This window comes from Hipposideros armiger, unplaced genomic scaffold (genome assembly GCF_001890085.2).
Source record: "Hipposideros armiger isolate ML-2016 unplaced genomic scaffold, ASM189008v1 scaffold_309, whole genome shotgun sequence".
Classification (NCBI taxonomy): domain Eukaryota; kingdom Metazoa; phylum Chordata; class Mammalia; order Chiroptera; family Hipposideridae; genus Hipposideros; species Hipposideros armiger.
This window is the reverse complement of record NW_017731659.1, coordinates 1,559,603-1,570,874: the sequence shown is the minus strand read 5'-3', so window position 1 is coordinate 1,570,874 and position 11,272 is coordinate 1,559,603. Positions and strand designations below refer to the sequence as shown.

General features: G+C 40.0%; 1 protein-coding gene across 1 annotated transcript in view; it reads left to right on the top strand.

The window, feature by feature from the left end:
• Positions 1–316: 316 nt before the first annotated feature.
• Positions 317–11,272, top strand: part of HSD17B12 (hydroxysteroid 17-beta dehydrogenase 12) — a 142,871-nt gene continuing 131,915 nt past the window's right edge. The window contains exon 1 of the mRNA XM_019659974.1: positions 317–705. Coding sequence (XP_019515519.1) covers positions 546–705 — 160 coding nt within the window. The 5' untranslated portion in view covers positions 317–545. The remainder of the gene's footprint in view (positions 706–11,272) is intronic.

Sequence of the window (11,272 nt, the reverse complement as noted above, 5' to 3'; positions counted from 1 at the left end):
GCATATCTAACAATGATATACAAGTATTTAATAAAGTGGTGAAAATAAAACCATAGCTCCACGCCCACTTCTTACTATTACAATCTTGCCATTCTCTAGTGGCTTCTCTGATCCTATTCCCTTTTCTAACCCGAGCTCAAACCAGGATGGGTCTTATTAGCCAATTGGAGTGCAGTCTTCCGGGTGAGACGTACCGTCCTGTCAAAATCCTAAGGGCGTGGTCACGTGTTAGGCGGGGCTTCATCTTGATTGGCAGGTGAGCAATCAGTCTTCCTAGAACGGAAACAAGGCCGGGTGCGCACAAGGGGGGGCGGGGGGGCGGGGCAGTGAAACTGAGTCAGCCAATGGCTCACTCACTACGCGCAGGAAAAGATAGATCACCAATGGCGGCACGGATATGGCGCTGTGGGCGGGGTTTAGGCCCAAAGCGGTACCGGAGCAGCACCTATTAGAGTTGTCCTCACTGTCACGGCCGGCGCCTCTTGCAGGATTCATTCATTAGTTTTTTTTTCATTCACGAAAGTAGTGAGGCCTGGTTGAAAGCCATGGAGAGCGCTCTCCCTGCCGCCGGCTTCCTGTACTGGGTGGGCGCGGGCACCGTGGCCTACCTGGCTCTGCGCATCTCGTACTCGCTCTTCACTGCTCTTCGTGTCTGGGGCATGGGTCACGAGCCTGGGGTCGGACCAGGGCTCGGTGAATGGGCAGGTGAGTCGGATCCAGCGCCGCCTGTCCCCTCGCTCCGGCAGCGGGTCGCGCGGCTTGGGCCCGGCCTGGCCTGCGCTGACCAGTTCCGGGCCCAGCGCATGGCCTTCCCCGCCCCAGCTTCTCCCTCTCTTCCTTCCTGAGGCGCCTGCGTCCCGCGTGCCCGCCTGGCCCCTTAGCTATCTCTGGCTTGCCTAGACTTGTAGTTTCTAAATGCTAAATACTTTGCTGGCCCAACTCAGTGAATCTAAAGAAGAAATCCGGCTCGAACTCTCTGGGGCCTGTATCCCTAAGCCATTCCAGGTTCATGGCCCGGAGTCAGTCTCTGTTGCCTTCTCAGTCAGTCACACTCTACCCACCTTTGTTCGCCCCTTCTGAGTGTTTTAAAAATATTTTCGTTTGATTTGGATCCTGGCCCTGTGCTAAGGATGAAAAGCATTCTGTTCGCTTTCTTGGGGTGAGGCTGAAGGAAGAGGACATAGAATTTCCGAAGTCTTCCTGCTCTGCGGAAACTTACCTCTCCAGTTACTTGGATTCAGCCAGTTTAATGTAATTTACAAAGTCTTTTTTTTTTTTTAAATCATCGCTAAATTGTTGGAGTCCTAATGAGTAGTAAGAACTCTTGCTTCTGCAAAACGGTAACTCTTCGTGTAAAAATCAGAAATACTTTTTGTAGAAGGATATTTGTAGGAAAAAGTATCCCCACAAAGAGCAAGCTAAACAAATGGATCTTGTTCCATCCAGTCGGAGGATTTTAAAATGGAAGAAAAGGTCAGATTGGAGAAGTTGAGAAAATTACCTGCAGGGAAGTTTTGCGCTTGGTTTTCTTTTACTGCTTTTTTTGTTGCTTTTCTTTGCTTTTTATCTTTCGTTTCTTTTACTTTTTTTTAAAGCCAAGTTATATATGCTGTGGTCGTTCACTGATGTGATTATTCTGCTGCTTTATAATTTGAATGTTCATTTCAAGCATTTTATTGAATTTTGGGGTGGTTAGGGGTTGCTTTCAGACAGGTTCAAGTAAGGTACACAAATAATATTCCATATTCTTTGTTCATTCAGAAACAATTAAATACCCATTTGGGGCAGGAACATAAAGAAAACTCTCAGGTGGGAATGGATATGTAAGAGCTCTGTCCACGATGTGAAGTGGCTCTTAACATAGTAATCATTTTTTTAAAATCTCTTAAAAAAATTCTTTGAAAAAGCAAGTACTCAACTTGATTATAATTAAGATAATAATTTCACAGTTGGCTTGCCCAAGTTCTTGGCTGTGAGGTTTGGAAAACTTGTTGGTGGACTTTCGAAATAGTTACACAAGACCCTAGTGTCTTAGGAAATCATATATCAAGATGAAGTTGTGTAATTTGTAACAAAGACTGATGTTAATAGCTTTTAAAAATATATCTAAAATTGACCATAGTGGCTAATGACTAAAATGGTCCAAGTCATCTCTATATGAGTCCATAGTCCAGGGTCGGGCCTGGTTAGTACTTGGATGGGACAGTCCATAGTAAAAGTCAAATATGTGACATTGTCGTTTCATAAGTAATGTTTGTATTGAAAAGATTTGACCCCCAAAGAAGGATTTTTGATTAATTAAGGGAAATGTTTTAAAGATTTAGAAATGAAATTTGAACTAGAACACTGGAATATAACAGAGAGGATCATAGTGTCATAAAGTGTAATGTTGAGTTCAGTTTACCCTGGATTGTTGGAAAATTTATCTTTTTTAAGTACTTAAGCAGAAGAAATGATCAAATTATTTGTAACATTACTTATATGCTCGTATGTGGTGGCCTGGATCTTAAAAATACTTCCCTTATCTCTCCAAATTCAGGGAATCTTTGAAAAACGAAGAACATTAAGAGTAGCTCATCTTTAACAGGTTCTTTGTGTCAGTTAGACAGGTGAACTGAAATCATTTGAAAAACAAACCAGCAGAGATGATACTTGAATAAATAGGATTAAATTGTGATTAAAAATATGTAGATAATTTGTTCAACCAAAGTTAAGAATCCAGAATTAATTTTCTGTATAAATAGTACTAATAAATTTTTTCCCCTATAGAATTGCTTACTTAATCATGTGCCAACTGTGAATAAAAGCAAGTAACGGGCAGTATTAGGGAAGCATTACTTACATCCTAGTACTTAATGTTCGTTTGCCGCCTTCCTCTCCATAACCAATGAAATATTTTAAGTATTACATGGTCATTTGTGTTGTGTTAATAGTATATTTTTATTCTTGTTACTGTTAAATCTCTTCATGTGACTATGTTTCGTTTTTCCTCCTCAGATTTCAGAATCTGATAGTCAGGGACTATGGGTCCACATAATTTTGTCTTTTCCCACAAAAACTGGCACGTTGATCGGATAAAAGTTCTTCTAAACAAAAGCTTTGAAAACCCCTGAAATACAGGCATGCTCTGCAATCAGTAAAAACATTCCAGACCACAGATTCCTTAGTCTAGTTAGGTTTTTACTACCATCCTTTCCTTGCCCCATACTCTATTTTATCTCCATCTCCTAATCAAGAGCGAAGCGAGGTCATCTCTTCCCAAGTATGCTCTAATAACATTCCCACTCTGTGAATTGTAGTGATTGGCAGATGGGTTTAGCCAATTTATATAGTAGGGAAGACTGTTTGGCCTGTCATTGTTATGCGATACTTCCTCTATGTCTTAGGAGAACAAAGAAATCCTGTGAAAGTGGAGCTTCAGTTTTTTGAAAGTCGCTGTGGCAAGTAATCAAAAGAAGATGCTAACAAAGGTGGTCAGTTTGTACTAAAGAGAGAACAGTCATTGCTGTGGAGCAATAAAGAATGATTTAGTTTGAGCATAGATAAAATTTGCATTTATTTATCCTTGCATAGATATTTTGCAATCATTGGAGTTTATCTGAAATGATTGATACTGAAATAAAGCGGAGATGATAGATGCAAAGGCAAGATAAGTATACTTCCAAAGCCAAGATATTTTATAGCTTTTAACGCTGAGCTCTTATTTTTAGTTTTTAATGGAGAGGATATTTCTCTAGGTAAGAAGGATAAAGGACCCACTAGTCAGTTAATGAGTTAAATTTTTAAAATAACTATATTGAGATATAATTCACACACAATTTACCCATGTAAAGTGTACAATTCGAGGTTTTTATTATATTTACAGGGTTGTGCAACCATCATTACAATCTAATTTTAGAACATTTTCATCCTCCTTGAAAGAAACACCGTACCCATTAGCTGTCACTCCCCAACCCCAACCCCTTTAAGCCCTAGTCAATCACTGATCTGCTTTCTGTATGCATTTACCTACTCTGGATATTTCATATAAATGGAATTGTACAATACGAAGTTTTTTGTGGCTGGCTTTATTTAGCACAGTGTTTTCAAGGTTCATCCATGTTGTGGCATGTTTCAGTGCTTCATTTCTTTTTATTGCTGAATAATATTCCATTCTGTGGAGTGAGTTTAGATTTTGCCAGGGGTCTTCACCTCTGTGTTTTGCCCCCTGCCCATCTACATTAGCAGATCCCTAAGATTTTGCAGCTTTGATGCTGATGGAACTTATTTGGCCCTGTAGTAGTCCAAAGACAACGAGGATTTAAAAAGGGCATGGGCTGATGGGGTTCCCCTATAGAAAAGCTCTTCATCAAAACTGGCAGTGCTTAGTCGAGCTCCAAAAAATCCAAGGACTCTCAGAATCAGATGTGGTGTGTAACTTCTCTTTTTACATTGAATAACTGCACAGGATTGGTCTAGTTACCTCAAATGGTTGAAGGCTACTTGAATAACTAGGGCCCATGGACAGTGATTCCTTTATTTAACTAGATTTTGAGGTATCACATGATTCGAGGAGTTATGTATGAAATGTTAATTATTGAAGTTGGCAAACCCAGAAGAATATTAATAACTATCATTTATTGAATGCTTGAAGTGTTCCAGGCACTAAACATAGATTTATCTTTTTAAAAAAATTTTGTTAAATATATTGGTTGATAAATTATATAGGTTTCGAGTGTACATTTCTATAATACTGTATATTGTATTGTATGTTCACTATCCAAAGTTAAGTCTCCTTCTGTCACCATATATTTCACCCCTTTTACCCTCTTCTATCTCTCCCTCCTCCCTTTCCTTCTGGTAACAACCATACTGTTGTCTGTGTCTATGAGTTTTTGTTTGTTTGCCTTGTTTGTTGGTTGGTTGCCTTCAGTTTCATATCCCACCACTGAGTGAAGTCATATGGTTCTTGACTTTTTCCATCAGGCTTATTTTGCTTAGCATGATAATCTCAAGCTCCATTCATGTTGTCGCAAATGGCAGCATTTCATCTTATGGCTGAGTAGCATTCCAGTGTGTGTGTGTGTGTGTGTGTGTGTGTGTGTGTGTGTGTGTGTGTGTGTGTGTGTGTGTGTGTATCTTTATCCAGTCATCTATCGAAGGACAGTAAGGTGTTTCCATGTCTTGGCCACCATGAATAATGCTGCAGTGAACATTGGGGCACATATATCTTTATGAATAAATGTTTCAATTTCTTTGAGTAGATACCCAGAAGAGGGATGTCTGGGTCATATGGTGACCCTATTCTTAATTTTTTCAGGAACTTTCATCTCTTTTCCATAGTGACTGTACCAATTTACATTCCCATCAGCAGTGTATGAGGGTTCCTTTTCTCCCACAACCTCTCCAACACTTGTTATTACTTGTCTTGTTGATGATAGCCATTCTAACAGGTGTGAGGTGGTATCTCATGTGGTTTTGATTTGTATTTCCCTAATAGCTAGTGAAGTTGAGCACCTTTTCATATATCTGTTGGCCATTTGTATGCCTTAAGAGGAGTGTCTGTTCAGGCTCTCTGCTCATTTTTTGATTGGATTTCTTGTTGTTGAGTTGTATGAGTTCTTTATATATTTTGGATACTAACCCTGTATCAGAGGTGTTGTTTGCAAATACCTTCTCCCATTCGGTTGCTTGCCTTTTTGTTTCATTGATGGTTTCTTTTGTTGTGCAGACGCTTTTTAGTTCGATAAAGTCCTGTTCATTTCTATTTGCTTTTACTTCCCTTGCCTTTGAGGTCAAATTCATAAAATTCTCTCTAAGACCAAGGTCCGTAAGTTTAGCACTTTTGTTGTCTTCTGTGTATTTAGTTGTTTCAGGTATTATATTTAGGTCTTTGATCCATTTGTGTATGGTGACAAGTAGCAATCTAGTTTCATTCTTTCGCATGTGGCTTTTCAGTTTTCCCAGCACCATTTATTGAAGAGGCTTTCTATTCACTTCTGTATGTATAGTGCTTTGGGTAATATGGCCATTTTAACTGTGTTGATTCTTTCAATCCATGAACACGGAAGATCTTCCCATTTCTTTGTGTCTTCTTCAATTTCTTTTAATAATGTCTTGTAATTTTCAGTGTATAGGTCCTTCACATCCTTTGTTAAGTTTATTCATGGTTATTTTATTCTTTTTGTTGGAATTGCAAAAGGAGCTTATTTTTCTGAGATTTCATTGTTAGTATATAGGCACGCAATGGGTTTTTGTGCATTGATTTTATATCCTGCAACTTTACTGTGTTTGTTTGTTGTTTCTAACAGCTTTTTGGTGGAGTATTTAGGGTTTTCTATATAAAGAATCATTCATGTCATTTTAAAAAAGTGACAATTTTACTTCTTCATTCCCAATTTGGATGCCTTTTATTTCTTTTTCTGTCTGATTGCTTTGGTTAGGACTTCCTGTACTCTGTTGAATAACAGTGATGAGAGTGGGCATCCTTGTCTTGTTTCTGATATTAGAGGTAAAACTTTCAGTTTTTCACCATTGAGTATGATATTAGCTGAGGGTTTTGACATTGATTATCTTCAATCTCTTTTTGAGCTGTGCTGTATATCCCCATTGAACAGAGGAGAAAATGGAAGCTTAGGTAAATGACATTCCTTGTCTGCGGTTTCATGGCTAATGAGTTACAGAATCAGGATTTCAAGGCAAGTTGTCCATTTTGCATCATCTACATGCTGTGTGTGTTAGTGATTAGCTTACAGATTGGATGGTACGTGGGGGTGAATTCCTTTATACCCTAGGAACTTTATTGCTTTTTGATTGAAGGCACACTTTCAAGTTTGCACATACTTGGTATTTCTGGAAGCATTGCAAAATAGGTAGCAGGTTTTAGAATCAAGTAGCTCAGGATTTTATTCAGATTTGTAACCATGAATCTTATTGCTGCTTGAGAAAACACTGGAAAGGCACTCAGGTGCTTAACAAAGCAAAGGTTTGACTGTCATCAATAAAGCTGGACCTGTCCTTGAACGCTATTTTTTGTTTATCACTCTGGCATTTTCAAATGGATTTAGTGACTCTGGCGGTCCAGCTTGGTAAAGGTAATATGCTCCCTGTTGACATTCAGGAAACTCTAGTATCCCTTTTCTTGCTGGTGAGCTGATGATGTTGATCACAGTAGTGCTGCGTTTTTTTTCAATAAAAAGCTGCTGTTTATTTTATTTTATTTTATTCTTTTTAAAGCAGGGCAGGTGGAGGAGGGCAGAGAAACAAATGGACGTAGTCCTAGAAGTTCTTGAAAATATTTATTCATTCTGTACTTCTGCTCTGAAAAGAGAGTCCATGGGCCTAACTGGAACAAGCCCTGCAGACTGGAGTGAGCAGGACAACCTTAAGGCACTAGTGCTAGAGCTGTAAGAAGGCGAGATGCAGCGGAGAGTCCACCTAAAAGCATGCTTTGATCTTATTTGGAGGAAAAACCAAAGGGGAAGTTTTCCTGGAATTAGAAATCCAGTCTCTGTACTCTGAGCTAGAATATCTTTCCTCCCCACCAGTCCTCCATTATGTCCTGCCCTCCGGTTTTCCTGTTTTTCCTTTCTGTGCAATATTAAATTTCCAGTGTAGAGGTCAAACCTGAGACAGTGGAGACTCAAACTGAGACTTGAATTCTAGCTGCTCTACTTAGCAGCAGTGTAACAAGGTAGTGACTCTCTGAGCCTCGTGGTCCTCATCTACAAAATGAGGGTAGTGCTGGGGCCTGTTTCTTAGGATTACTGTGAAGGGTAAATGAGAATACTTATTCTGTGTAAAGCAGTACAGTGCCTGGCACATAGATGCTTAATAACTTATTATTTATTATCTAGTATGTATATTTATAAATTATAAATTAGTAATATTACTAGCCTTAGTAGCATTATGTACTAGTCATGAGCTAGTTGATGAGATAAGGCTTAGTAAGAAAAAGTTACTATCTGGGTGGTGACTGCATCTTTGGAAAACAGATTACCATTGCTACTGCAACTGAGTATTGAGCTTCAAAACTAAATTTTTGTTTGTTTCAGTTGGTTGAATTGAGAATAATTTCATTCAGTGTCAGAAAAAAAGTTGTTGAAAGATTTAGATAATGAAATCTACCAGTTCAGGATATATGGGTAAGTACATTTGAATAGATCAGTTCCAATGTCATGAAATGCCATTGATAAGGATAAGATTAAAAAAATTTTTTTAATAATGTGTCTTAGTTTTTTTGGGCCACAATGGCAAAAATACTGTAGGCTAGGTGGCTTAAACAACTATTTCTCATAGCTCTGGAGTCTGGGAAGTCCAAGATCAAGGTGCAGGCAGATTTGATGTCTGGTGAGGGACTACCTCCTGGTTGATAGATAGCTGTTTTCTCGTGTCCTCACATGACAGAAGGGGTCTGGCAACTCCCTGCAGTCTGTTTCATAAGGGCACTAATCCCATTCATTAGGTTTCCACTCTCAGGCATAATCGCCTGTTAAAGTCCTGACCTAATACCATTACGTTGGGGGTTAAGATTTCAACATATAAAATTAGTCTATAACACATAAATCCAGTGTGTAGCATAGTGGGTTCTTTATTTCATTTCTCTTTTCATCTTTAGTGAAAACAAAAATATCATAGTAATTTGCATCCGTATGTTCTGGGGTAGATGAACTTAAGGCTGGGAGGCAGGGTTTGCCTTCTTCACTGTGCTTGGTAGAGTGCGATACAACACTAATTCACTTGTCCATTCTCCACCAAAAATACTACTGAGTGCTGATCACGGACTGTAAAATTGACCAGTGGGATGGCAAACAGTGATGAAATGAGTGAACTATGCCATGTGAAGTGGTGGAAAGAAGACCTGCTTGTTTCTATGAGAACTTGTGAGCGAAGGTCAGAGAGGGCTGCCCTGGCGAAGCGGGGCCTGAGCTGAAATCTGCAGGGAAGTGAGAAGCAGGAGAAAGAGCAGAGGGAACAGCAGGTGCTAGGCTTCTGAGGCCGGAAAGGTCAGGACCCTCAAAAAATAAGGCCTAGAGTCTGGAGCCAAGAAAAGGGTGGGCACGATGTAAGATGGGGGTGGGCAGGGAGAAGGGACCAGCAAGCAGGGCTGTGTCCTAAGAACATGGGAAACAATTGAGGGGATTTTAAGCAGAAGGGGAATGTCGAATTGCAACTTTAAAGATAATTCCTTGTTTCTGTGATCTTCCTGAAGTTCTTGCATTGCCACAGAGATACACCAGTGCAAGTTATTCAGATAATCTCAATTACAATTGCCCCCTCGCCCCCTTTTTATAGTGGATTTATAATTTATTATAAGGGAGGACAGTTTTGTGCACTTCTTGGTTATCGTCTTTCAGAGACCATTTCTCTCTGAGGGAAAAATCAAATTACTGTGGTGTGGGAAGTTCTTCTCTTACCAGAGACTGGGTGATAGGGTGGTTGAATGGACCCTGACACTGGGAGATTGCTTTCTCGAGGTCACTCTGCGAAACCCTGGTGTGATAGTTGAGAAGCCTGCCACAAATCCGTATCAGAGGGAATGCTTTGTTTTATTTATTCATTTTGTCTAGTGAAAACAATGCATTTGCCCTCTAACTGGCAACCCCAGGGAGACAATCCAGTTTCTGAAGTTATCTTTATCACCATTAAGTGAAGTTATTTCTTTTTAAATGATCTCATCATTGGGGGAAGGGAGGGAAGGCTAGAAAACATGATTTTGAACAGCTGCTGCCTCTCAAGAGTATTATTTTGTTGGGAAACGATAGAACTACCAGAAAGATTGGCTTTTGGAGTCAGTGCAGCGAGGGTGAACTTCGCTACTTGTTAAGCTGTTTGACCTGGGCAAAGATCCTTAGCCTCTGAGTATAGCTTCCCTCATGTATTAAATAGAGCTGCTTCTTTTCAGGATTATTATAACAAGGAAATGAGATGTAAATGAGGTTCTAGCGTAGTCCTCTGAGTGTTTTTATGGATGCCAAGTAACATGTATTTAAGAATATCTTTTATTGGTAAAAATTACTCTTATTTGGTGAAAAGGGATTGTTGAAACCAAGAAATAATGTCGTTTACTCAGCAGACCTACTATTGGAAATCTGAAGTTGTGAGCAGACCAATTGGCAGATAATTAAGTGCTGCTGCTTGAGAATCCCTTGCTTTGTGAAAAGATATACTAAGTGGTTCTGTGAAATGAAGTTCTCCTTGGTGAACCTAAGATATGATGGACTTAGAAAAATTCGGTCATGTGCAACTTTTCAGTTACATTGTAAAAGCCGTGGAGTCATCTTTGACCCCTCTTCTCTCACTCCATATATAGCCCATTAGGAAATCCCATTGTTGCTAACTTCAAAATATCCGAGTCCAGTCCCTTCTGTACCACTCTGCTGTAAGCCACTGAAATTTTTTGCCTCCATATAACGGCCTCTTGTCTCTCTGATTCCACCATGGCTCCCCTACAATTGATTCTTGCACAGCAGCCACAGGGGTTCTTGAAAAGTTCAAGTCAGATCAGCTGATCTGCCCAGATCTCTCCAATGGCTTCTTATCCCCTCAGATTAACATCCATAATTCTTCCTGTGGTTGACAAGGCTTTCCACCTCATGCCTTCTGCCTTGTTTTACCTCTGACTGCATCTTTGCCCACTTTTCCTCTCACCCTGTCTCCTAGGCAAACTCACTGCTTGAACATGCTTCGGTGCACTCACTTCCTTGAACATGCTTGGCATTGCTGCCTTGGGGCCTTTTGGTTATTTTCTCTTCCCGAATGCGCTCCCCCCGACATACCCACGTGGCTAACTCTTCTTACCTCCTTCCAGTCTTTGCTCAGATACAACCTTCTCAATGAAACCTTCCCTACTACCTTTAAACTCACAATCCTCTCTTCCCCACCCCCACTTCTGATCCCTGTTACACTGCTCTGTTTGTCCTTTTTGTCACAGCACTTGTCACCATCTCCTATACTGTACACTTTGCTCATTTATTTGTTTCTTGTTTTCTACCCCTGTTAGAGTGGAAGCCCCATGAAGGCAAAGGTCTGTCTTTTTTGTTGACTTACGTATGTCAAGCACCTAGAACAGTGTTTGCACATGGTGTTAATACATATTTGTTAAATGAATGAAAATATCTAGTAAGGAAGGTATTTTTTTTTTAAGATTTTTATTGGGGAATTGGGGGGATGGGAACAGTGCTGGGGAATTGGGGGAAGGGGAACAGTCAAGTTGCTGTCCTTTTGTTCTTCAGTCTAGTTGTGGAGGACATTGCTTCACTGGCCCAAGTTGGCACCATCATTGCACTCTTCC